The 26,820-nt window shown below is 41.6% G+C and overlaps 3 protein-coding genes across 4 annotated transcripts; all 3 read left to right on the plus strand.

Annotated features, from left to right (window-relative positions):
* The first annotated feature begins 3,110 nt into the window (after positions 1-3,110).
* LOC110525959 (RING finger protein 37) lies at positions 3,111-8,566 on the plus strand. Of its 2 annotated transcripts, XM_036980111.1 has the most exons (7): positions 3,111-3,266; positions 4,332-4,399; positions 5,164-5,265; positions 5,393-6,126; positions 6,270-7,042; positions 7,202-7,393; positions 8,032-8,566. In XM_036980111.1, the coding sequence occupies exons 1-7, from the start codon at positions 3,164-3,166 to the stop codon at positions 8,301-8,303; spliced, it is 2,244 nt and encodes a 747-aa protein (XP_036836006.1). In that variant the 5' UTR covers positions 3,111-3,163; the 3' UTR covers positions 8,304-8,566. The 2 variants fall into 2 exon arrangements, with proteins under 2 accessions (XP_036836006.1, XP_036836007.1); XM_036980112.1 differs by lacking the exon at positions 8,032-8,566 and having other exon boundaries at positions 7,202-7,952.
* An 11,478-nt stretch (positions 8,567-20,044) lies between these two features.
* Positions 20,045-21,993, plus strand: avp (arginine vasopressin). Its single transcript, XM_021606493.1, has 3 exons — positions 20,045-20,220; positions 20,784-20,988; positions 21,172-21,993. The coding sequence occupies exons 1-3, from the start codon at positions 20,101-20,103 to the stop codon at positions 21,315-21,317; spliced, it is 471 nt and encodes a 156-aa protein (XP_021462168.1). The 5' UTR covers positions 20,045-20,100; the 3' UTR covers positions 21,318-21,993.
* Positions 21,994-23,427: 1,434 nt separating this feature from the next.
* Positions 23,428-26,736, plus strand: ccl27a (chemokine (C-C motif) ligand 27a). Its single transcript, XM_021606494.2, has 3 exons — positions 23,428-23,568; positions 25,285-25,402; positions 26,256-26,736. Exons 1-3 carry the CDS (start codon positions 23,469-23,471, stop codon positions 26,353-26,355), a joined length of 318 nt encoding a protein of 105 aa, XP_021462169.2. The 5' UTR covers positions 23,428-23,468; the 3' UTR covers positions 26,356-26,736.
* Positions 26,737-26,820: the final 84 nt, after the last annotated feature.

Consider the following 26,820-nt stretch of genomic DNA (forward strand, 5'->3'; position numbering starts at 1 on the left):
CTGGAGTGGCCCAGTCAGTTCTGACCTCAACCCGATTGAGATGCTGTAGCTTGACCTCCAGTGAGCGGTTCACACCAGACATCCCAAGAGTATTGTGGAACTGAAACAGTTTTGAAAAGAGGAATAGTCCAAAATTCCTCCTGAACGTTGTGCAGGTCTGATCTGCAACTACAGAAAACATTTGGGGAAGGTTATTGCTGCCAAAGGAGGGTCAACCTGTAATTAAATCCAAGGGTTCACATTCTTTTTCCAACCTGTACTGTGAATGTGTGTTCAATAAAGATATGACATTTTTTAATTGTTTGTATGTTCTTAGTTTAAGCAGACTATGTTTGTCTATTGTTGTGACTTAGATGAAGATCAGATAACATTTTATGACCAATTTATGCAGAAATCCAGGTAATTCTAAAGGGTTCACATAATTTTTCTTCCCACTGTACTTACATATACCATACAGGCTTATACTACAGACTTGTGTTCTGACCTGACAGTAAGAAAAATCTAGTTAGCTACCTAGCTTTTTCCCCCGCTGTTAGCTAGTGATAGCTAATGTAAAAAAAACTAAAACTGAACATAATTCATGATGATTTTATTTTTGAAGTCAAAGATAATAATTTAAGTATGGTTTTGTTAATAATTTTATTTCAGTTTACAAAAAATATAAGAATTGAAGCTTACCAGTCAAGGCCATGTCAATATCAGCAGTTTTCTGGCAGGAAAACCAGCATCCACCTTTATAATATGTGCCATTTAGAAGAGGCTTTTTTACATTTGAGTCATTTAGCAGACACTCTTATCCAGAACGACTTACAGCAGTGAGTGCATATATATTTTCCGTACTGGTCCCCCTTGACAATCAAGCACAACTCTGTCCTCGCAAGTGCCATGCTCTACCAACTGAGCCATGTGGGACCCAAAGCAACTTACAGACATGCCTGCATTTATTTTAGGTAGGGAAGAGTGGGGTAAATTGAGCCATTTTTTAACATTCAGCATAACTCGGTCAATCAATCAATCAAATGTACTTATAAAGCCCTTCTTACATCAGCTGCTGTCACAAAGTGCTGTACAGAAACCAAGCCTAAAACCCCAAACAGCAAGCAATGCAGGTGTAGAAGCACAGTGGCTAGGAAAAACTCCCTAGAAAGGTCAGAACCTAGGAAGAAACCTAGAGAGGAACTAGGCTATGAGGGGTGGCCAGTCCTCTTCTGGCTGTGCCAGGTGGAGATTATAACAGAACATGGCCAAGATGATCAAATGTTCATAGATGACCAGCAGGGTCAAATAATAATAATCACAGTGGTTGTCGAGGGTGCAACAGGTCAGCACCTCAGGAGTAAATATCAGTTGGCTTTTCATAGCCGATCATTAAGAGTATGTATCTCTGCCGCTCCTGCTGTCTCTAGAGAGTTGAAAACAGCAGGTCTGGGACAGGTAGCAAGTCCAGTGAACAGGTCAGGGTACCATAACCACAGGCAGAACAGTTGAAACTGGAGCAGCAGCACGGCTAGGTGGACTGGGGACAGCAAGGAGTCATCAGGCCAGGTAGTCCTGAGGCATGGTCCTAGCGCTCAGGTCCTCCGAGAGAGAGAAATAAAGAAAGAAAGAAAGACAGAAAGAAAGAAAGAAAGAAAGAGAGAAAGAGAGGAAAATAGAAAAAAAGAGAGAAAGAGAGAGAATACTTAAATTCACACTGGACACTGGATAAGACAGGAGAAATAATCCAGATATAACAGACTGACCCTAGCCCCCCGACACATAAACTACTGCGGCATAAATACTGGAGGCTGAGACAGGAGGGGTAGGGAGACACGGTCAAGGGCAGTAGCTGTGCGTGGGTAAAATCACCGGGGAAGCCAAGCCCCCCCCCCCCCCCCCCCCCAGAAGCCATATTACAACCTATGTGGTGTGATAATTGCGTTGTTTGCTCTATAACCTGTTAGTTCATATGCCTTGCCACCATGATGTGTGCAAGTATGTATTTTTTTTGACTCACCCTACTTGTAGAGAAATGCCAATGCCATCCTCCACTCTTTCATGTTGACGAAACAGTCTATGACTGTCATATAGTGCATGCTTTTAGTTTTTGTTGTCCTAGGCTACCTGGTTAAAATGCTTTCTCACTAGCCTAACTTCCTTTCATGGGCAACGATAAGCCATCTGGTTAACATTAGCCTACTACATCTAGTCCAAATCCCTATCTCCATCCATGGCTAATTTAGGAAAGGGCCCATTTTAGCTAGCTAGCCACCAGAGGACAATGACACAACGAGATGCAACAATTCAACAAGCTTGGCTTCCCTTGGCAACCATGAATACACACCACAGGTCAAGGGAAATATAGTATTCTTTCTAACAAAGATATGAACATATATTTAAGGATGTTGTGTATCCCTGGAAATAATCAGAATTCATGTAAACATTAAAGGTTTGAAAGCATAGCTTGTCCAAAAAAAATGGGTTAAGTTGAGTCATGGGACAGAGTAAATTAAGCTGCTTACACATTTTTTTAACTTAATGAAGTATTAAAATTACCTTTTAAAACCATTTCCCAAACACAATTCAATGCAATCACAACGCTTTTTTGCCTTTAATACTTTTAAGCAACTTTTAACACAGGCTTAACAAATTACAAACCCAAACTTTTTGGAAACACTTAACATAGGCCGGACCCTGTTCCCCAGTCATAATTATTATTTTTTTACCTAATTTGCGTACCACTTTTCCCATGTGGTTTCTTACTTCACAGACTCCATGAAATGATTACCTTTTCCTAAATATTTGTTAAAATTATTAATTTTGTGTTTGATTCCCTAGAAACAATAGTGGCTCAACTTGCACCAATCTCCCCTAGGCACCATTATCTAAGAAATCTGTCAAGGTACTGCTGCTATTCTGATGTAAACCTATCTTGCCACATCGAAACAATTAACCATTTAGAATTAAGAAAAATACTTTAATTCATAGCAGAGAAGCTGTAAGAACAGCTTTAACATTGTAGGCCTATCTGCTTTTGGCATCATAGTGCCATACTCAGAGCCATTTTATTAGAACTGTCACAAGGTAGTAGCAATCGTGAAAACAGTTGACGAAGTGAAATTTGTCCCTCTGCTCTTTCCTTACATTAGCTAGCTAGCTAGTAGTCAGTGTTTTGGTTAAATGTATGCCAAAGTGGTCCCTCCAGAGAAAAGCTCAAGTGATTGTATCTTCATATATTTCAGACAGTTCGTGTGAGCTCTTCTACGAGAACATTAGCAGGAAGCACGGTAAACTCAGATAGCTTGATAGCCAACTTTCTGCAAGAAGTTGACGTTAGACCGGTTTCTGTAAACAAAACCTAGCTAGCTAGGTAGCTAGCGAACGTTCGCTGGCAATTAAGCAACCAACGTTAGCCAGAGAGACCCCATCGTCGGGTCTATGGCTAGGAAACAACCAATGAAGTACTACCTAACTAGTTGGTTATCTTTAGAGATGAAAGGGCCAACATAAATGACAGAATATTGTCATTAGTCGACCGTTTGTATGTGGAATAGGCTATAATGTGTTCAAATGCTATTATGTAGCTAGCATATATGCCTCTGTAGCGTTATCTAGCTAGCTAACGTGTCTATGTTGTGGAGGAATAGCTAGGCTAACTGAACATGACTATATAACTCCAGATAGGCTACTGAATGGCATAATTGTGTATATATATATATTTTTTACTGTTATGTCCTTTTTCTTTGTGTTCTATTAGAATGTAGTGTCATCCTCCTTACGATTTATTGGATGTAACATAGTGCTATGAGTTATATTGCTTCCCAAGAGATTGCCTACTTGATTCAAGGAAACAATCGTTGTAAATTAATGTGAAACTAAATAAAAGTGCCACTTTCTAGGACAAGGTCACCTGACCGCTCACAGTGGAGAGAGGTCAAGGGTTATTGCAATTCTGAAGAGAAACAATTTCGTTCAGTTTGTAGCTATTACTGCCTGTATAGAACTTCATTGTGTGTTTATGATTCACAACACACTGGCCTTACTCTTCCCCTTGTCACTGTAAGAAATATTTGCTGTGTAGATGTATGTCTTTTTTCTTTTTACACTGAACAAGAATTTACCTTTAGGGACAATAAATATCCAGGCAATTTAATGGAATTATTAATCTCTGTCATACATCCACACACGTGCTGCCCTGTGTGATCAGTAGGGTTGGCACTTGTTTTGCTACGCCTGGTTTAGACTTGTCTGAAAGATTTTCATAATTCCACCGAGTAAGTTGGTAACCCTTATGAGGAGAGCAATCTCTAGTGTAGAAGTTAACATTGATTTTAGTTTTTTTTTTCTTTCAGCAAGTGTGAAGACCATGGTGGTGAATCTCTGCCTGCCACATTTCAAGACCACCATCCAGTGTGACAAGGTACAAAACATTTTACATTGCGTTAGGATTGTATGGACCGGAGCTGACATTATCCCCGCTTCCATGGGTTGTTTTCTAGCGTTGGTTCAACGTGTCGGCTAACAATCTGAACAAAGGTTGTATGCTTTATTTAAAAAAATAAAAATATGATTTAACCATTTAATGAACTAGGCAAGTTGGGGGGGGGGGGGTGCGCATCTAAGTAAAACATCTATAATGAGCATTCTTATTGGAAAAGTTCAGATACTTGCTTTCCTCCTGGGTGCGAACCTGGCATCCAACTGAAAAAGCCACCTTTACTTTTTGTCTCGTCTCACCCTCTTCTCCTTCTTTAATACATCTGTGGTCATGTTCTGTCTTCTGGGTATTATGGAGAGGAGGAGGAAAAAGAGCTAGGGTGAGAGATGTGCGCTAGAATGAGAGGAAGAGGTTGGGAGGAGAGGGACAAGTGTGGGAGGTTGAATCACAGCTGACCTTGCTCTGTTCCTCGCTTTGTATTATAGGCTGAATGATACTCTCTTGGCTAGTCCTTATTATTGTTCTGGGAGTGAATCTTCAACCTTTTCTCTTTTGCCTCTCCCTCTCCTTTCATTCTCCACCTCTTTGCCCTTCCTGTCTCCTCTTTCCCTTACCTCACTTTACCCCTCATAACTTCTCTCTTCAACCCTACCTATCTCCTTCTCCTCCTCCTTTCCATCCCTCTCCCCTTCCTCACTCTTCACCCTCCTCTCTCCTCTCTACTTTTCCCACTCTCCCTCATCTAGCTGTGTGCAGATGGGTATGACGTCACCAACCTCCTATCGGCCGACCCAACAGTCCGGAGGCGGGGTTTTAAGCTGGAGTACTTCCTTCGGCCACCTGTTCAGGTGAGCTTACGCTCTAGAATATTTAGAGGTTAATCTTAGGACATTACTGTCTTATTCATCATCTCTTTCTAGAGAAGTGGTCATTTTGGGCGTGTTTCTGTCTAATCTTCCCTTTATCTGACCCTAGGTGACACTGCAGTTTGGTTTCCAGGTGGAAGTGTGTCGGGTGGATGTGGAGCTGTGGCCCTGGGGGATGGACCGTGGACAGGCCTGCAAGAGGCTGGAGATCAGCACCAGCTCTGATCCCCCACTCCCTCACAACCACAGCCTAGAGCAGGGCCAAAGTCAGGTCCAACAAGGCCAAGAGAAGGGCCAGCAATGGGATCAAGCCAAGTCCCAATTCAAAGGTCACCAATGGAGCCTCCAGGCCCAACAATGGAGCCTACAAGGCCAGGAGAAGAGCCAGCAATGGGCCCAACGTGGCCAAATTCAGAGTCACACAGACACCAGCCAGGGGGATTTCCGCCTAGTGGGACGCTGTGAACTAAGAGAAGAGACCCATGTCAGTTTCTCCCATCCCTGTTTCCGCCCGCGCCCTCCCTTTCCCTCCCTGCCACCGCCCCCCCGAGAGGGGTGTAGACAAGAGGAGCTGTGGAGCAGGGGGCCGCTCTCACTAGGCTCTGTGAAGCAGCTCCGTGTGTCAGTGCCGTACGGTGCGGGTGCCTCCGCGATGGGGCTCAAGGCACTGGCAGTGTGGGGGCTGCCTTCTCGCTGCTGCCCCCCAGAGGAGGCGGAGAGGGTGAGAATAGCACATGAGAATGCTAGCCTGAGACCAGCGCCACAGCTTAGCCACTTGGCATCAGCGCAGTCTCCACCTGTCGTTCAACCACAGCCACTGTCACAGACGACAACAGCAACTAGGTAAAGTGTGTATTAAATGCTGACTTGTTTTCAACACAATATATGATGCAAGGTGAATTGTAATTCTGTTCCACAAGCCAAAGGCAAGATCTCTGGGACGATAATAATGTTCTGTATTTTTCTCGGTCCAACCCCCCTCCCAGCCTTCTGCAGGTCCCTGAGGATTTCCTGGACCCCCTGACCCAGGAAGTGATGCTGCTCCCTATGCTGCTGCCCAGCGGAGTGTCTGTGGACAGCTCCACTCTGGAGGAGTACCAGAGGAGGGAAGCTACCTGGGGTCGTGTCCCCAACGACCCCTTCACCGGTGTCCCCTTCATCCCTGAGGCACAGGCCCTCCCCAACCCCCACCTGAAGAGCCGCATCGACCGCTTCCTGCTTCAGACAGGGTTAGAGGTCAGGGAGGGGATGGTGGGGAGGCAGGTCCAGGGGGAGAGTCCGCACACCTCCAGGCTCATACCCCCAGAGAGGACTGGGGACAGTGGGGACTCTGCTGTCACTACTGCTGCTGCTGCTATAGAGTCAGCCAACCACCAGGGTGCACTTAGCAGAAACAGTGGGACACTCGCACAGACTACCCAAAAACGTGCAGAAAGTGTAAATACTGAGAGGAGCCACTCTACACAGCAAAGGGGAACCGGAGCTTTTAACAACAGGGTGAAGAATGGGAAGGACCGGTGTGCTGGTAAAGTTGGTCATAAAGAAGGGGTAGTGGATAGAGTGAGTCCCCAGGATATAGGGCCAGATTTGGGGAGTAGGAGGAAGAGAGAGCTGGAGGTTTGGGCCACTCTGATCCGCTCTAAGGGAAAGGGTGAGCCCACCGCGGCCAAAGCAGCCTCTGCTAGTGCTGGTCACGCCAAGGAGCTACTTCCTGACTCGAAAAGACTAAGAACAGACACAAACTCTACTATCTCCACAGGTAAGTGGTAAACTGGTGTAGACAATTCAAAAAGCTTGAGAGCAAAACATCAAGGCATTCATTCTCTTGCTAGTTCAAAGGCCTTTATTGAAAGTTGGATCTATCAAATATTTGAATGTGTCACTCATGAGAGTTGCTGTGTTATTCCTTTTGTTCCAGCCACCGTTCCCAGCGGTAGCTCCCATGAGCATTGTTCGTCTGCCAGTCTAGACCATGAGCAGCGTTTGTCTGCCAGTCTAGACCAGGCCCTTCTCTCAGCCCTGCAGGGTCGACCCTCCTTTACCTCCTACACATCCCAAACCCCCCAGGTCCAACACAAACACACAGACACACCCGCTGACACCCCAACAGGTAGGAGCAGCGGCTAGTGGCTGGTATGAATATGGCTAAGATGTATCTTTTCCTCTAAGTAATCACTGATCTGACAAGGAAAAACAATTCAGTGGAATCCTGTTTTTTCTCTTCTCCAATCCCGTTCAGAAAAGTGATTACTTCAATTAAAATGGCTGTAATGCTTTTATAAGGTTTTCCATCAACTTCAGGGTTGAGAGTACGAATGAATGATGGAGAAAAGTATTGAGTTGACTAGTCATTAGTTGAACAAGTTAGATGGTTAAGTAGTGGGATGTTGCCTAGTTACCAGGGAGAAAGACACTTAAAACATAGAGGCAGTCCAACGGCAGGATTTTCAGGCCTACTACACTGTACCAAGGTCTTTCAGTTTGTTATTTTCACCTACAGTATGTGTGCAGAGATGGGTCAAGATGGGTCTTTCTTTATACTGGATCCTCTGCGACTTGCCATAAAAGCGTTATTTCCATTGCTGTAATTCCTGTAGTTTGTTGATAGCCTTTTTTCAATAATGTTTCAGTTGATGGAGAGTGAATACAGTGGTCTGTGAGAGAGAAAATAAAAACGGAACAGATACTCATTCAAGGTTATATGTACTGCTCAATACATGTTCTCTTTCTCTCCTTCACCCTCTATAGCTTTTCCTATTTCTCTCCTTCCCCCCCTTCTCTCTCCCCTTCCCTTTCTCTCTCTCCCAGGTGAGAACAGGTGTGGTTCATGTTCCTGCTCTCTGTCCGTCTACTCGACCTCTCCGTCAGCATACCGCCTGCCCTGTGGTCACTTCCTGTGCCGCCCCTGCCTACACAGGAAGTCCCGCCCACTTGTCACCACAGCAATGCCCAATCACATCCTATGTCCCACCTGCAATATCCCTGCCTCTTCCAGTAACATCACACGCGTGCATCACTGAATGAAAAAATGTGTGGCATTAACCACTGAACAACCCTACTCACTGAAAACGTGTGTTGTTAACCACCACCGGACTCCCACTCACTGTACATGCCTGTGCTCTTCACTGCAAATGTGAGGGGTGGACATTGGAGGAAACAGATTACAATGGGACTCTTTATTATCCCTTGGGCCTTGATAAGCAAATACACCTGTCTTGTGCTGCCCCTCTACCCCACTCTCCAACAGAAGTCATTAAAACGTTTACAGACTAAACTTCTTAAATGTATGTTTTAGTTTGTTTTATTAATTGTGGTGATGTGGGTCGTACTTGCACCCAAGTGTCATAACTTAAGGAGAGTGTGTTTCTGCTTTATCTAACTTGTCTTGCTAAACAAGGCAATATTGTAGCGCCACAGCCTTTTGTCAGCTGCCTTTGTATAGATTGATCAGAGAGGAATAGAAAAGTGTGTTCAGTCACAAAGAAAGGTTGGGGGAGATGGAGAATGAGAGAGAACAGAGTGGTCCAAGGTTGCTGTATCTGAGTGGCCAGTACAGAAAAACCTCTTTGCTGATCCCGCCCCCCCCTGTTTTCAAGATTCAAAATATATTTTGCCACAATAGTCTCAAACATAAAGACAAAAATGTTAATTGACAGGGACTTCATACATAGGTCATTTAAAGCAACTTCATAGGTGAATAGATTTATCTATACTATTCTCCCTCATTCTCTTCGGCCTTTTCACATTTGGGCAAAAGTCCGTCCTCTCTCCTCCGTGACCCGGAAACTGAAAAGTGGTTGAGGATAGTGTCAATATGATAGTAGGTGAACGCGAGAGTGTCTCCCCCCCCCCCCCCCCCCCCCCCGATAGCCACCTTTCATCGAGGACAGTCGTGTATCCTGCCCGAGTCCAGTTTTGAAATCTGCCACATCCCGTTTGAATAAGCTATTGTTTTGTAAGAGAAGGACATGTTCATGTTAAAAATGATAAGTAGCATGTTGTTTTTATCTAGAAAATGTATTGCGCAACTAACTTTGTTTTTATAATTGTACACATTCATTTTGGGATCCACCCTGTAAAAGTAATTTGCTTGATGACGCACGAGTGGAGGAGAGTCTCATTTCATATTTTCGTCCACTTTCTCTCAATTTACCTTTTTCAAAAGGAGGTGAGTGAGGACGGAGCAGAGGACGCATGAGTTCAGCTAATACAGTTGAGGGAAAGGCCCTTGCCTTCTCTATTCCTCTCATCCGTCTCATTGTGAGGACCCTTGAGTTGTTTGCTGAAGGCTAAAACACCTCAAATCTCTAGGCAAAGAGTGAGAGGTAGAGAAAGTGACAGTGAACAGAGTGCTCCCAAGGCTGACGTGTCATTGTGAGGGAACAAAGCAGAACCATGTGCTGAACTGACCCCTGGAGGCCTGTACTAGATCAACATCCCTCTGCTCCCTCTCCTCCTTTCTACCATCTCAACTGACAGAAGGAGGCCAGTACAACATGGAACTCGTCTACACCTGTTTATTCAATCCAATTCAGTTGTATACTTTATTTATTTTACAAGGTGTTATACAAATCTGGGAAGAAAGCTCTGGGCATTTTGTGATCCTGAGGCGAAAGAAACACACACCCATTTAGGTGAGGTACTGGCAAGCAGAGTAGAACACTTTAAAAAATAAAGGAGAACCGCACACTCTAGGAGCTCAGATGCAAAAATATTTATGTCCAACATGTCAAAAGACAAGCTGTCTTCATCAGGGTATAATGACAAACACTATTGAGATGACTCATTTATATAGTGTCAAAAGAGACACACAGGTGTCTGTAATCATGGCCAGTTGTGGCCTGATATCATTGGTTAATTCTCATATATTAAAATAGCATACAAAAAACATAAATGGATAGCGTACGATCATAGATACAATTTGGCTACATAAGCCTACAAACATTTACAATAGCAAAATCACAATAATCACAAGAATGGCTTCAGATCAAAGTTTACGTTGAGACCATTTTGTGATCCCCACACCGCAATCCTTACAAAGTAAAGGAGTTAGGAAGTTGAGGTTGCAAGGGCAACGTAAAGCTGGACAAGTGTCTTGTCCCTGGTTCTCTGTAATGAGTGACTTGGCAGACAGCAATGCTGGTGTTCTTTCTCTCTCTCTCACTGACACTCATTTTGGGGTTATATGGGTAGAATTGGAGATAGTTTTTTCACTAAACATTGAGATCATAAGGTCTATGCAGACAGACACCAGTCAAACTAATCTTCAACAGTGCACAAATTATGTGTACTGCTGTTATGAGGCTGATAGGCTACAATATATATATATATATTAAACATGCTCTCACATGTAAACCTTCCTTTGAACCACCTCAACCACATACACTTGAAAGTATAGCAGAATGAGGTAATGTACTTATAATGTATAGACCTGTTTTTACGAAGGTATCTTGAAGTGATTTTCTACTTATCAGAGGACCAGCCTCAACTCCCTATCACTCTCAGGAAGATAACAAGAACACAGTTACCCTCCTACTAAGCATCTTTTGCCCTTTTGTATTTCTGAACAATCTGCCTGCTTAATTTCATTTGCTATTTACAAGTTAATCAGCAACATAATGACAGTTTATAAGAAGAACACCAACCTAAGCATGCATCAAGACTCTCATCTAGAATACAATAATTAATCTGGTCATTTAAATGTCAGTTTGAGATGCAAATCTATATTGGCAGACATGTTTTGCTTCTTCAGACATCAATAAATAGAAACACATCTGAAGGGAAACTTATTTGTCACATTGTCCATGGAACACGTTCGCTGTGATATCATGTTTAAGTCTGTTTTACCTCTTGGACTTTTCTTTCCACATCATGTAAAGTAGTGTATTAAGGAACACTTTAGAAATATGCCATATAAATACCTAAACAATGATTACGCAATGATATTTTGTTCAAATAAAATCATACCCCCCCTCACTGGGCACAGACGTTAATTCAACGTCTATTCCACATTGCTTCAAATGACGAGGAAACGACGTTGATTCAACCAGTGTATGCCCAGTGGGTTGCTTTCATGCCACCTAGCTAGCTGCCACATACAGGTAACTGCCAACATAAAGGAAATCTCAACATCAAGTGTCTTAATGTAGCGTTGGCCCACCATGAGCCAGAACAGCTTCAGTGCACCGTGGCATAGATTCTACAAGGGTCTAGAATTCTATTGGAGGATTGTCACTAGTTACCACAGCCACAAAGTCGTAAACCTGACTATTTCTACAATAGATTTTCTTAAAATGTGATTTTAAACTTAAACTTAACCACACTGCTGATCTAATTAAGACCAAAAAGCTAATGTTTGTTTTCATGAACTTTTACGATAGCCCATTTTGACTGTGTGGCTGTGGTAACTAGATGTGAGACTCAATGAATGGCCAAAACCATCGATTACGTTTTTCCGTTCATATGTGAAGACTCAATAGCGCAGGAGAGGAAGAAGCGAAGCGAGAGGTTGTACATAGGCCAAAATCTGTCCACAAAAATAATCCCACAAAGTGAGGAAGTTTTGTATGGAGGTCAATGAGAGTGTCGAATTTGGTCAACGAAAAATATACTTACTAATTTGCTACGTGGGGGTTATTTCGTAACGGTTAGGGTGTTACGAATGCACTGATAAAACTGGACGCACGTGGAATTTCGGCAACTTTAAAAATAACAATTATATCGGAGGAGTGCTTGTTGTCATAGAGCCAGATAGAGGACTCATCGGGGATATAATTCACTTTAGCATGGACATTGCCATTGAGGGATTGCACCATTTTAAAGTTGTCAACTGTGCGGGAATGAAGAAGAAAATTGACCTCTTTAAAATGGAGATAGCCTCAATGGCGCTGTCAATGCTGTTACAGACACAATAATGGCAGATACAAAGATATCTCTATTACCCGTTGTTCACACACGTATCTGCCCTCTCATTTGCTAGAACAGACTTTCTTAATTTAAAGTATGGGTCGACGTGTTAGAGTAAATGTATAATTATTTAGAATTACTTTAATATTTTTTGACCAAGAGCAACAGCTCTCTGTTTAGCGGTGTCAGTTTGGCAGCTGCGCGAGTGTGAGGGAGATACCCGTGTACTTCGCGGTTTACCAGATATTTTTTCTGCAGTTTCCTTGAAGATCACTCCGCGACCCGAACGCTACAGCGCTGTCATTCAGCCAATGACTTGTCATTCCCACTCGCCGCTGCCTTAAATTTGTACCATTTGTAGCTAGGCTACTTAGATTTGTTATTATGGAGACACACTTTTCCCGTATAACATTAACGCACTAGAACCGATAATGGCGACAAAAATCATTGGAGAATGACTTTTGGCGCACAAGAGCTCTTTAGATAAATTCGCTCTGAAATAACATGTTGGCCTTTTTCAGGGGCTATAATATAGGCTACCTGCATCTAGCTCAGCATACCATGGCAAAGTTTAATTACAATTTTAAACCCAGATGTTAGTCAGTATGCCTAGCCAATGCCTATTGATATAAGTAAATCTCGCAAATAGGCCATTAATAACGGTTTGTTGTCTTAACATTGGCAAAATTGCCAGAAAAGCTCGGGTCCCAGGAAAACACAGAATTTCTCATTTGGGTCCCAGGTTGAAAAAGTTTAAGAACCCGTGGGCTAGAATGGTCCCACCAGATCTCGCCTAGTCCCGCTTGCCTTCCATTTGTGAGGACAGGTATTTCCATTGTTTAACCTTGTTCACATTGCAGGCCTTAATGCTCAAATCAGTTTTGTTTTTCTAATCTGTTTTGGAATACTGACTGTCCAAACAGCAAGTAACAAGTGACTGTTCAGACAGCCGTCATTTGCTGACATGGCTACGCTAATTGTCATTGTAACGTTGGGTGTGTGTGCAGTAGTAGCTCGTGCTTCCTACTCAGAAGTTATGTAGCAAGCTAAGGTGACAATGCCTGCCATAGACTTTTCCCAGTTGCTTTGCATGTTCAAAATCATAGTGTAAGAACACAAGGGGACTCACGAGTGGCACAACGGTCTAAAGCAGTGCTTGAGGCGTCACTACAGACCCATGTTCGAGCCCAGGCTGTGTCACAGCCAGCCGTGACCGGGAGACCCATGAGGCGGCACACAATTGGCCCAGCGTCGTCCGAGTTAGGGGAGGGTTTGGGTTTTGGAATTCCTTGTCCTATAACGCTCTAGCGACTCCTTGAGGCGCCTGCAACTGACTCCGGTCGCCAGCTGGACGGTGTTTCCTCCGACACATTGGTGCAGCTGGCTTCCGGGTTAGCGAGCAGTGTGTCAAGAAGCGGTGCGACTTGGCAGGGTCGTGATTCGGAGGACGTATGGCTCTCCAACTTCACCTCTCCTGAGTCCGTAGGGGAGTTGCAGCAATGGCACAAGACCAATTGGTGAGAAAAAGGGGTACAAAAAATACAAAACAACAACAACAATTATACACTTTTAAAGCCTCAGGATAAGATGATCCAACTTTCAAAATAAGTCATTTTTGGTGAGCCACAGCAGACTACTAGCTTCTTAGGTAGCTGTTAAATAACATTAAAATAACATTCTAAAAGCCACTTGAGGGCAATTAAATCAGATTTGACCATCCAGGAATCAGATTTGTATCTGACTTCAAACAACCTACAAAGGTGGCTTGAAATGTGGCTTGAAATATCCGATTGCATGTGCTTTTAAGCTCTTCAGACTGAAGGAAGAAGAACAGATTTTAATTGGATATGCCATAAAATAGGATTTGAGTCATTTCAAACTGCCAATGTGAACATGGCTTTACTCAAGTTGAAGACCGCCCAGGGTACTGCAGGCTGCCATTAGCAACTAAATTAGGCCTATCCTTATAAATTCTTCTGTGTGCGATTGTAAAATAATCGGTTCAATAACATACACAATCCCCACGCTATGGAAGGCACCTACCATCGTCCCCATTCCCAAAAAGTCTCCCCCGACTGAGTTCAACCATTACCGACTTGTTCCTCTCACATCACTGATCATGAAATGCTTGGAAATACTGGTTCTTAACATCCTACTGGCCACTCCTCCCTTGATCCCTACCAGTTTGTTTACAAACCTCAGGTGAGCGCATCAGTAGTGACTGTACTGCAGCTCACCTCCACTTGATCCGGCTGATCCCTCACAACACACAACTTAAAAGTCAAATAATGGAATTAAGGAATATATAAGTATTAGGATGAGCAATGTCAGAGTGGCATCACTGCGCGTTTCGGGAGGAGTTTCAGTTTCATGGTATCACCATAGTGAAAAATTCCATGTATTTTCTCCGATTTATGCCTTTTGTCTGTTTCATATTTGTTTTATCAATTCATGTGTGAGCTGTGCCAATAGTTTCCTCTTGAAGGACAATACATGTGATTCTGATTCTACATCTGGTGTATTAGAAGCAATTATTGGTACCATGGTTGTCTTCAATTTTTTATTTTTTTTTACACTAAGATTGACCCCGAAGATTAAAATGTTATATTCACTATAGTGGGGATCCTGTTTTCTGCTAATAATGCCTGCAGTACAGCTGTAGGCCTTTAACTTCCATGTCTTCAATGAGAGGGAGCAGTCATTCTCCCCTGGCAACACCATTCTTCCACAAGAAATTCCATAATTTGTGTTTTGTTGGTGGTGGTGAAAAACACTGTCTCAGGCGCCGCTCTAGAAGTGTTCAATTTGGTTGAGATCTGGTGACTGAAACCGCCATGTCACATGGTTAACATCGTTTTCATGCTCATCAAACCATTCAATGACCACCCGTGTCCTGTGGATGGGAGCATTGTAATCCTATGGGGATGCCAAAATAGTGGCCTGCCCAGCCTTTTTATACATGACCCTAAGCATAATGGGATGTTAATTGCTTAATTAACTCAGGAACCACACCTGTGTGGAAGCACCTTCTTTCAATATAGACAACTTTATCCCTCATTTTCTCAAGTGTTTCCATTCATTTGGCAGTTACTTGTACATAAATAATTCATAAAAATTAAATCAAATTAGTGTACATGCAGTTTTGAATACAGACTAGATGTTTTCTTCTGCCAGGTTCAAAGTTCTCTTTTGTTGCTCAGATAATTTAGAATTTTGGATGCAGAGACAGACACTGTGTGACGTCTCTTTCTCTTCCCTTTCCCTTTCCCTCTCATTCCCTTGTTCTCTCTTTCTATTAACTTTCTATCAACCCTCTCCAAGCTCTGTGGTGTCCTGAAAACAAGTGACCACCTCCACAGCTCTATTCGTAGGGTCATACAGTCAAGGCCATTACGTGCCAGTTGTATAGACTACCTTGGCCAGGCAGTGCCTATACATCTCACCCCTGCACTGAGTGTTCTGCTATCTAGCTATCAGAACAGGTTATCTTTGGCTCTGTCCAGAAACATTTAAAGAACCTCTAGCCCCTAACCCCCAGGCCCTTGTGCATGGCTCTGACTTATGCCGATCTAAAAGGATTGGATAGGTACAGTGTTTCCCATATGATATTCTTCAGCATCAGTGGCATAGGTAGCAGGGAATTTTTGGGGTTAATGACTGTGAGAAGGTCACTTGTGGTGGGACATTCTACACCAAAATGCATGAAAATGTTTTCTTCCTTTGAAACTCATCTGAATATCAAGGACAATTGAATTGTATCTATTGATCTCAATGACATCACCAGATAATTCTATGTTACCCCCAAAAATTATTTAGCTAGTGTAACTTTACTGTATCTTAGCAAACAATTATTACAGCAATGTGGAGCTACAGGTGGCCTATAGGCTACATGAAGTTCCGGGGATACGTGTTGTTTCCAAACAGGGCACTTTCTGTCTGCCTAACATTATTGAACAAATTGTTTATTTCTGTTTTATACAAAGGGTGGATCTAATCCTGAGTGGTCTTTACCTTTCTCCTTCCTTCTAAATGTGGGCAACCTACAACTCTCAAAGAACATGCAACAGCACCATCCTAAAATCAGAGGCAAAACAGAAAAGGAATAGGAAAAACTCTCAATTGGAAGGACATCATGGTGGCATAGGTTATGCCACACGGGAAGGACAAAAAGTCTAACTGAATTGAGAAGCAAAATAGAATATGGTATGGCTTAGGCTAATGGGAATTGTTAATTTGCAGGATACTAGGGGGTAACTAGCACCCCCCTATGATCGATGTCTAATTGCTAACACAAAACAGCAACCCTTGGGAAAAAAATGGTATGTGGATGAAGGTCATGCTTAGGCAAATTAACAATAAAGAGAAATAAATGTCTACAGTTTACACTTTTTTTTAAGGTATTTCATGAAATGTTGTTTTTAGAAAAGGGGTGTTTTTTAAAAGTACTGGGGGTAACTTAGCCAGTACCGGGTTGCCAGTAACCCCTGTAGAAGATAATGGCATAGGGTTTCACACAAGTGTGTTAAAATCCATTTAATGGGTGGGGTTTAAATTCTTTAATATGCAATACTTAAAAGCTAAGTATTGTTGTCTTATTTGAATTCTTTTTTATAAAATATGGGGGGGAAATGGTGTTGCACATGTCACCATTAATATCCGCAGTATAAGAAGATTTTATGTAAATATCCTCTTTTTAACTCACCTGCACATTCATTTTATTTGTTCTTTCTCCTTTGTTCCTTTTCCATACAGTCCATTATGTACAATTGCACTACATATTAGTTGAATAATGCAAGATTTTAAATCCCAGCAGTCTTTAAAATGACATTCAGGAGCGAAAGGTTTTCAATAGTTTTAAATTTATGTAAAAAAGGTTCATTGGAATTTTGGAATGGAATATACAGTTCCTTCGCAATGTATTCAGACCCCTTGACTTTTACGTTACAGCCTTATTCTAAAAATTATTAAATCGTTTTTTCCCCTAAATCAATCTGCACACAATATCCCATTATGACAAAACAAAACAAGATTTTTTTTAACATTTTTGCTTATTTATATTAAAAAAAATGTAATATGAAATATCATAATTGACATAAGTATTCACACCCTTTACTCAGTACATTGTTGAAGCACCTTTGGAAGAGATTACAGTCATGAGTCTTCTTGGGTATGATGCTGCAAGCTTGGCACACCTACAATTGAAGTCGGAAGTTTACATACAACTTAGCCAAATACATTTCAACTCAGTTTTTCACAATTCCTGACATTTAATCCTAGAAAAAGGACCTGTTTTAGGTCAGTTAGGATCACCACTTTATTTTAAGAATGTGAAATGTCATAATAATAGTAGACAAAATTATTTATTTCAGCTTTTATTTCTTTCATCACATTCCCAGTGTGCCAGAAGTTTGCATACACTCTATTAGTATTTGGTAGCATTGCCTTTAAATTGTTTAAAAGGTCAAATGTTTTGGGTAGCCGTCCACAAGCTTCCCACAATAGGTTGGGTGAATTTTGGCCCATTCCTCCTGACAGAGCTGGTGTACTGAATCAGGTTTATAGACCTCCTTGCTCGCACACACTTTTTCAGTTCTGTTGTGGCCACTCCAATACCTTGACTTTGTTGTCCTTAAGCCATTTTGCCATAACTTTGGAAGTATGCTTGGGGTCATTGTGCATTTGGAAGACCCATTTGCAACCAAGCTTTAAATTCCTGACAGATGTCTTGAGATGTTGCTTCAATATATCCACATAATTCTCCTCCCTTGATGCCATCTATTTTATGAAGTGCACCAGTCCCTCCTGCATCAAAGCACCCCCACAACATGATGCTGCCACCCCCATGCTTCACGGTTGGGATGGTGTTCGTCAGCTTGCAAGCCTCCCCCTTTTTCCTCCAAACATAACGATGGTCATTATGGCCAAACAGTTCTATTTTTGTTTCATCAGTCCAGAGGACAATTCTCCAAAAAGTAAGATCTTTGTCCCCATGTGCAGTTGCAAACCGTAGTCTGGCTTTTTTACGGTGGTATTGGAGCAGTGGCTTCTTCCTTGCTGAGCGGCCTTTCAGGTTATGTCAATATAGGACTTGTTTTACTGTGTATATAGATACTTTTGTACCTGTTTCCTCCAGCATCTTCACAAGGTCCTCTGCTGTTGTTCTGGGATTGATTTGCACTTTTCGCACCAAAGTATGTTCATCTCTAGGAGAAAGAACGCCTCTCTCCTTCCTGAGCGGTATGACGGATGCGTGGTCTCATGGTGTTTATACTTGCGTTCTATTGTTTGTACAGATGAACGTGGTACCTTCAGGCGTTTGGAAATTGCTCCCAAGGTTGAACCAGACCTGTGGAGGTCTACAATTTGTTTCTGAGGTCTGATTTCTTTTGATTTTCCCATAATGTTAAGCAAAGCGGCACTGAGTTTGAAGTTAGGCCTTGAAATACATCCACAGGTACAGCTCCAATTTACTCAAATTATGTCAGTTAGCCTATCAGAAGCTTCTAAAGCCATGACATATTTTTCTGGAATTTTCCAAGCTGTTTAAAGGCACAGTCAACTTAGTGTATGTAAACTTCTGACCCACTGGAATTGAGATACAGTGAATTATAAGTGAAATAATCTGTCTGTAAACGATTGTTGGAAAAATGACTTGTGTCATGCACAAGGTAGATGTCCTAACCGAAATGCCAAAACTATAGTTTGTTAACAAGAAATTTGTGGAGTAGTTGAAAAATGAGTTTTAATGACTCCAACATAAGTGTATGTAAACGTCCGACATCAACTGTATATTTGGGGAGTTTTTCCCATTCTTCTATACAGATCCTTTCAAGCTCTGTCAAATTGGATGGGGAGCGTTGCTGCACAGCTATTTTCAGGACTCTCCAGAGATGTTATATCGGGTTCAAGACCGAGCTCTGGCTGGCTGGGCCACTCTGGCTGGGCCGTTCATCTTTCCCCCAAGTAAAATTGCAGCACAACTCATGAGCCTGCTCACTTCACTTCACTGCTCACACCTTATCCAGTCCCCACCTGTGACTGAAAAAAGGAAAGAGCTCTCTCTGAAAACCTGCTCAGGGACTTCAGTTGAAAATTAGCCGACTGGCTAAAACCGGTACTGTTACTGAAACGTTAATTAATAAAAATAAACAAGAAGCTCAAAAACGTAGGTAGCTATCTAGCTATATGACATAAAAAGCTATGTAAAATAGTTGAAAGGCTATAAAGTAGCATTTAGTGTAAAACTGTCAGTCATTAGTGGAAACATTTACAACTGCAATTAAGTTACTTTATCTTTTTTTTAAATGTATTTTTACCTCAGACGATCTGGTAGTAATATTGCTAGCTAGCACTCCTAGCAGCTTATGCTAACTAGCTAGCTGGCTAGCATTTACTGCTAGTGAAGTTGCTAGCTAGAAAGTTTACAAACAAATTATCTAAATTTTCCTCTCTAAACAAGTGGATTATTATGTTAAGGCTTTCCTACTTGTATATTTACAAATATATATATATAGAACTAACTTCATTGGAATATAACTACAACTTTTTCAAATTTGTTTTTTTTAAATTAACTTACCATTTTGTTGAAATATCTCCAAAAGTTGTGATGACACAGAGTACATTTTTTGTTGAGCAAGAGCAGTGGCAGCCAGGGAAAATGTTGGGGAAATAATTTGGTGACATCTTGTGGTCTTAATGTGAATTACAGGGGGTTGGCAGTTACCCCTGGGGGCTAGTTACCCCCGAGTACCCTAACTCCATCACTAAAGGCAAATGTATGAAAAAACTCTGACGTCAAACAACTTTGAATGACAAACCCATCCCATATAAGTAACGGATAGCATCGAATATCTGTCAGTCATCCGTGAAGCAGCAAGAGGAATATAGGTGCGCTTTTTCTGCACAATTGCAATGCCACATTCCACGCTTCTACTGTGCGTCATCGGACTCCTAGCGTTCTCCTCTGCGTGCTACATCCAGAACTGTCCCAGAGGCGGGAAGCGCGCGTTACAGGACACCGGCATCAGACAGGTAGGCCAACGTTACAGACTTCTATTTTCCGAGTCCTCTTTTTTATTCTATATAGGCTACACTATGCTTTTTGCACTGTTTTCTCCCCCCAGAGTAGATAGACTACGCACCACACAACTTCATTATAATCCATAGGCCTAAAGGTTTGGATAATGACCATTTGAAAATGACCGGGTGCAGTAATTTATTTCACCTAATGCATTTTACAGTTATGTTTTTTCTAATGGTCATACTGTTATGTTGACAACTCATCAATATAGAGCCTATTTTTTAATACAATTCGGTATTTACACGGTCATAATAAATGCAGAATGGAATTTAGATTGAACCTACATAATTGTAGGCTATTCTTTTTTCTTCTTCTTGGAGTACATCTGTGCTTCCAGTGCTCCTGAAAACACACATAGGCCTACAACAATGAAAACATTTAAAACATTTTTTATGGATCATTGTATTTCCAATACCAACTATTATCAATAATTGAATCATAAACAAATGACACATTGAGGTTCCACTAGCATAAAAACAATAGAAAGACAGCTAACTGGTCTCTCCGCCTGAAGTGCATGACATGTGGACCAGGGGACCAGGGCCGCTGCTTTGGCCCCAGTATCTGCTGTGGGGAGGGGCTAGGCTGCTGGATGGGCTCCTCAGAGACAGCACGCTGCTTTGAGGAGAATTACCTGCCCACCCCATGCCAGACAGGAGGGAGACCTTGTGGATCTGATGCAGGACGCTGCGCTGCACCAGGTGTTTGCTGTGACTCAGGTACAGTAGGTGTCATTGTTCATTTCTGTCTATTGTCTTTCGTCTGTGTGTGTGTGGTTGTGCGCTTGTCTGTCTGTCTGTCTGTCTGTCTGTCTGTCTGTCTGTACATACCGGTGTATACTTGCACAATAAATGCTATGTTTATTCGCTTTCTAACTTTCATCATTGTATGTATGTCGACAGAGAGCTGTTTTCTAGATCCAGACTGTTTGTCGGAGAGTCAGTACCACTCTCCTGCGGATCACAGCGCTGGCGCCACAAGTGACTCACCGGGGGAACTGCTGCTGCGCCTGCTACACTTTGCCACCAGGGGGCAAAGTGAATACTAACAGTAACTCCAGAGATTCATTTACATGTTCCCTAATTCCAAATCAACCCTTACTAGCCTTTGACACTTCTCGTAGATCTGAAAAGATTGAAATGAATTACTTTATTTTTTCAGAAGGAACTTCAAGTAATTGGATAGGTTTTAGCAATATGGTAATTGTTCCACCTTGCCTAGTGATGGCGATTTTGCCATATTGTTGACCACTACTATCAAAACCTTTTACATCTATACAGTACCTAGGCTAGGGGCCAGCGGTCGATTTGGAATCAGGCAAAATGGTTAAACTGACAGAAATAACAGGATAAAATGGATACAAGTTATGAACTGTCAACAAAAGAGTGTTTTTTCCACCTAAGAACGTATATGCACATACATACATTACATATATACGTTTTAAGTTCTACAAGGCATTGTTTTTCCTAATGCCTCAATATAAATAGGTCATGTATACACCACAGAAATACAGATATTTAAATATGTAGGAAATAAATAGTTTTCTTGCAGTGTTGTAGAATGATCAGATTAATGTTCAACAATCATTGTTGTTAGTATGTGAAGTGCTTGTAGATCACTACATTAATGCAGTGCATTACAGATATTACTATTATGAATCACCATTTACTGAGAATCACTGCTGTTGTATAATTGAATTAAAGATATCAAGAAATCACTACCAACCAAACTTGTCGGTTGTCTTTTGTACCCAGTTCCAAGCCAGGTTTTGTACTTCTACAGAGTAATTATACCTGTCTCATAGCTTTGATTTACTGAAAGAAACGGATGCGTCTTGACTGGTTCTACAATGTGTGTGTGTGTGTGTGTGTGTGTGTGTGTGTGTGTGTGTGTGTGTGTGTGTGTGTGTGTGTGTGTGTGTGTGTGTGTGTGTGTGTGTGTGTGTGTGTGTGTGTGTGTGTGTGTGTGTGTGTGTGTGTGTGTGTATAAGTTTTCTAGGATGGTATGTGCAGCCAATACCTGGATAATTCATTATAAAGGGTCTGAGGAGGTTTGAGAAGACACCTATGTGTCACGAACCGGCTCGTAGCCCGTAACAAAGAGGGAGACAACGCAGAGATAACGGAATAACAAAAAGATGTTTATTAAATAAAGTAAACTATATACAATTAACAATGGTGCGTGTGTAGGCAGTAATCAGTAGCGTAAGTGAGTGGTTGCGTGCAAAGGTAGTGATAATGTGGGGTGTTGAGCGGTGCCAAAATAAACAAGCCACAAAATGCCACAACCAAAAATACAGTGTGTCTGCATGGAGAGAGTCTCTCTAATGAATGGGGGAAAGGTGTATTTATCCCTGGGACACACCCGAGCCCAGGTGTGTTCCATTTCACTGACTACCCATCTTATTAAGGAAAACAATAGCAAAGAGAAAGAATTCGGCAGACAGAGTGGGAGGGTCGTCACATATGTGATTTTGCAATAAGGTAATTGCAAATTGCCTGGTGGTGAAAGAGAGGGGGGTGGAACATATGCAAGTCATTAGCAGTTTACTACTGTCAAACCAGTGTTGAGATGATTTAGCAGGTCTGTCACAGTGCTAAACAAACTCTCTTCATCTATGCTTTGATAGCTCTGCTCTTACTGAGCATGTTTTCCCAGACAAACCAATCAACTACTGACTGTATCACACCATAGAATTCCCCAGTGGGAATTCTACCATGTGAAGATTTCTGGGAATAGTATAGCGTTGGAGTATAGAACTCTTCAATTTATCAGCAAATCGATTTATTAGCAATTTCACTGAGGGGTGTTTTCATACTTTCTTTGATGGAACAACAGAATACATACTGAAAAAGATGTGAGTTCTATCAACGCCTGTTGACAACACAGCTCAACCTTAAATTGCATTATTTGCGCTATATTGACAGTATAGCCCCCTTTATTTACTGTGTTGGTTTGGTATGCACTGCCCTCACGTTTACCCTGGCTTTAACCCGGCTGCTCCACCTAGATCTCTGTTTTTGGTTTCCGACCTATATTCTATTATCAATTCTACATGATGGCTCACACAAAGCATTGTGAGGTTGTTGTAGTCTTTCATTAAGTTAAATGTAGTAGTAATCGAACCTGTTAAAACCTGCCAGACCAATACCAACAACCCACAGCGATAGGAGGGGGGAGGAATTCGGTATAAATTCTGATGAGTTTCACTCTCTCTCTCACTCCCGCTGTCACCATGGATCTTAGAGTGATGGTGATGCTGCTCTTTCTGTGTGCTCTGGCCATCACAACCACTGAAGGTAAGGAAGACACTGTAAAACAGGTCTATTCAACTATATTCTTAGGGGGGGGCAGATGTACAAAAGGTCAATTGCAGAGGGGCCGGACATTTTCCACGTGCGATTATTCTTTGGACGAACTGTATAAGAAAGCAACGCAACCACCAATAAAGCACTTTTCTTCAAATTAAATGTTGCTGAAACGAATTAGGAAACAAGTGGAGGGCGCTCAACCAACGAGGTGCAACCAAATCATTTGATCATCATTGAAAAGGAAAAGGTGCAAAGCTTGCTCACCATTATTTTGTTCAAAAGCCTCTTAAAAGTAATGAGGTCATTTTAAAATAATCTGAAAACTAAGAATCGCAATAAATAACACAAATCAGGTAATGCCAAATTCCAGTCTGAAGGAAGTACAGTATGCTTTGAATTAATTTCCCTCAGTCATTAGATTCGTTTTTTTGTCACACTCCCTTCTAACAGAGTCCTTGTGAGTATCAGAGATGGAAACAGAAGGCACGTAGGTATTCCTTAGAGTTGTAGCTTTCAGGAATGCGGTCATAATCTTTTGTATCTTAAACCATACAAATGCTCTGGCCAAATTCACATGCAGAATCTTTTATTCATGTATAGAATTGATCAAAGGGACCAGTATAAATTAATACATTTTTAGGATATGGCCCCCTGCCACTTGAACTTCTATCATCAGAACATTTTGCAGTAGTTCTTGCTAGAAAAACAAATATTGATATTTGACAAATCAGAACAGCAGTGATCTAGTAACCAATGACTTTTACCTATTGGTCGGTCATCAAACCATCACTCCTTTGCATAGGACTCAATAAGTAGCTAGCTGCCTTGAATGTTCATTTTTTGGGGCTGTGTGACAGTAGACACAAGAGCTCAGTGGAAATGTTAGTATTCATGCTGAAGCTTGTGGTGTGTGTGTGTGTGTGTGTGTGTGTGTGTGTGTGTGTGCGCACATGCGATTAAGAGAAAGAGAAAGAAAGAATGAGAGAGAGAGAGAGAGATTGGCAGTTATGTTCCCTGAATGGTATTGCCAAAAATTGTTTATTTGGTGGCACAGGCAGGATTATCATTTGTGGGTTTTATCTGTTGTGACTCGCTTACTTTCAGTTGACATTCATCAACCACTAGGTTGTCATTCTACTGTCATTCCATAGTCACAGTTTAAAACAACACAGGTCACTTTAGTTTAAGGAGAATTTACTAGTCTGTGATTCTTGGAGCAACCTAAACTACTACTTCAGCTACCTCTCCAACTCATTGTTCTTTGAAAAACCTACCTGTTCTACTACAACTATTACTACTATTATTATTACTACTGCTGATATCATTTTATTACCATGCCTACTGAAGCCACTACTACAGATGTATGATCTTGATTTGAGCCAGTTTGCTACAGCAGGGAAATAATCCTGCAGCAACAGGTAATGTTAATTATTATGTGGATTATACAGTAATTAATGGACCTTTTTTTGTAGGGGGTTGATACATTACTACAATTACTAACTATTGAAGCCTTTTTAAACCTTGAATATACTACAGGTTTGCATTTCCTGCTGTGCGGGAAAATTCTTAGCAACAAAATAGTGATCAAATTAAGATCCTACATCTGTACACCACGACAAGTTCCAGTAGAGCTGCTGCAATTACCACTACCATCACTTAGGCCACTATTACTGCAACTCTTACAATTGATGGTAAACATTGCAGGGGGCATTCCTAAATGCTGTGTGACGACATCTATGGACATTCCCACCAATGTGCTGAGGAAGGTGGAGAGAGCAGAGATGCAGAGAAACAATGGTGCCTGTGAGATCAACGCACTCGTGTGAGTTCATCACAATACTGACTAGAGTAGACTAATTGTAGTATCCCACTTACACATTTACTATCATTGAAAACTGTCATGGTGTTAGTATTCCACTGTCTGATATAAATTATGTTGAAGTTCAGAACAGTCAAAATGATGTTTTTCATGAAATTGGATGATATTCGAAGGTATGATGATCAAAGTATGAAAAATGACTGTCACTTCTACATTGATAACCTTTTATCATAAAGTTACTGGTCCCCTCCCCCATGTCAAACACTTAGCTTCATCATTAAAGGGACAAGTAGACATCACCTTAATTCTCATTTTAATACACCAATGGCAACATGATATTCTCGTATCTCTTACCGCCTTGTTTCCCCTTTCATCTGTGTCTGGCGTTAGCTAGCTTCTGGGCTAGCTAGGTCTTCAGCCAGCGTGGAACAAAAAGGGGGGGTTGTTCAAAACATACGCAGTTGTCAAGTCAACTCACTTGTCAGTGCTGCTGTGAATCGCATCACAAATGACATGCCAAAAAGGAGATGTGTATGACATTTGTTTGTATCATTTGATGCAATTTCAATGTTATTTGAGTTGCTTTGTGTATCAACAAATTTGCTGGGGATCATTTTACTGCAACGCTACTCACTGCATCCAAGTTACTTGGCATAGGCGTTTCAAAGAGCTGTCAGTAAAGGCGAGCTCATGAACATAAGCTCCCTGCTCACTCAGCCTGTCTTTTCATACTTTCCTGGTAGTTAGCCATGAAAGAAAATGTATTTTTCAGAATGACAGTTCAGGACCTTTGAAGACCCTCTATGTCAGATGGTGACCTGAGACAATGACTGTCTTTTCTCCTCCATTCCCATAGGCTGCACGTGAAAGGGAAGAAGTTATGTGCCCACCCGAAGGTAAAGAGAAAGCTGAAGAGGATGCAGAGAAAAAAGGACGGAAAACAGAAAAGGCATTAGTGCTCTGTGAAGTGAGGGAACTTTTTAATGTGCGGCTAATCCCCTTGTGGACAGACTACGTAAACATAACTGGCACCTGACAAAATTATGCAACATTTTACTTCTAGGTTAACTGAGATTAATGTGCAGCAGCTTGACTTTTCTTTCATGTCTTTTTAGACATTTTCCTTGGATATCATTATGTGTTTTGGAGGAGTTTTGTAAAAGCATTACTATGTGTGTGAGGCAGAAACCTGTGGTGTGTGTAATAAAAATCTAATACATGTCAACATGTAATCCACCAACTAATCTATAGCATTCGCAAAACTGTTTTCTACTTATTCTTTGTATAAATAATCAAGAGCTGTGATATCTGAAATAAAATCTATACTTATCCCAAAACATTCTTGTGTTGTTGATTTTTGTATAACCTGCAATTATATTCCTTTGTAGAAAAGCCACATGAATTTCACATGTGATCTAGTG

Source organism: Oncorhynchus mykiss, chromosome 6 (genome assembly GCF_013265735.2).
Source record: "Oncorhynchus mykiss isolate Arlee chromosome 6, USDA_OmykA_1.1, whole genome shotgun sequence".
In the NCBI taxonomy this organism is placed as follows: Eukaryota; Metazoa; Chordata; class Actinopteri; order Salmoniformes; family Salmonidae; genus Oncorhynchus; species Oncorhynchus mykiss.

What these genes read in the sequence shown, in the direction of transcription:
- LOC110525959 (XM_036980111.1), top strand. Translation starts at nt 3,164, where the DNA reads ATGCCAAAGTGGTCCCTCCAGAGAAAAGCTCAAGTGATTGTATCTTCA. An exon ending in GAACATTAGCAGGAAGCACG is followed by an intron (nt 3,267 to 4,331) that starts GTAAACTCAGAT and finishes TTTTTCTTTCAG; the next exon opens with CAAGTGTGAAGACCATGGTG. An exon ending in ACCCGCTGACACCCCAACAG is followed by an intron (nt 7,394 to 8,031) that starts GTAGGAGCAGCG and finishes CACCCTCTATAG; the next exon opens with CTTTTCCTATTTCTCTCCTT.
- avp (XM_021606493.1), top strand. Translation starts at nt 20,101, where the DNA reads ATGCCACATTCCACGCTTCTACTGTGCGTCATCGGACTCCTAGCGTTC. An exon ending in AGGACACCGGCATCAGACAG is followed by an intron (nt 20,221 to 20,783) that starts GTAGGCCAACGT and finishes CTCCGCCTGAAG; the next exon opens with TGCATGACATGTGGACCAGG. An exon ending in AGGTGTTTGCTGTGACTCAG is followed by an intron (nt 20,989 to 21,171) that starts GTACAGTAGGTG and finishes GTATGTCGACAG; the next exon opens with AGAGCTGTTTTCTAGATCCA.
- ccl27a (XM_021606494.2), top strand. Translation starts at nt 23,469, where the DNA reads ATGAGTTTCACTCTCTCTCTCACTCCCGCTGTCACCATGGATCTTAGA. An exon ending in GGCCATCACAACCACTGAAG is followed by an intron (nt 23,569 to 25,284) that starts GTAAGGAAGACA and finishes TAAACATTGCAG; the next exon opens with GGGGCATTCCTAAATGCTGT. An exon ending in TGTGAGATCAACGCACTCGT is followed by an intron (nt 25,403 to 26,255) that starts GTGAGTTCATCA and finishes CCATTCCCATAG; the next exon opens with GCTGCACGTGAAAGGGAAGA.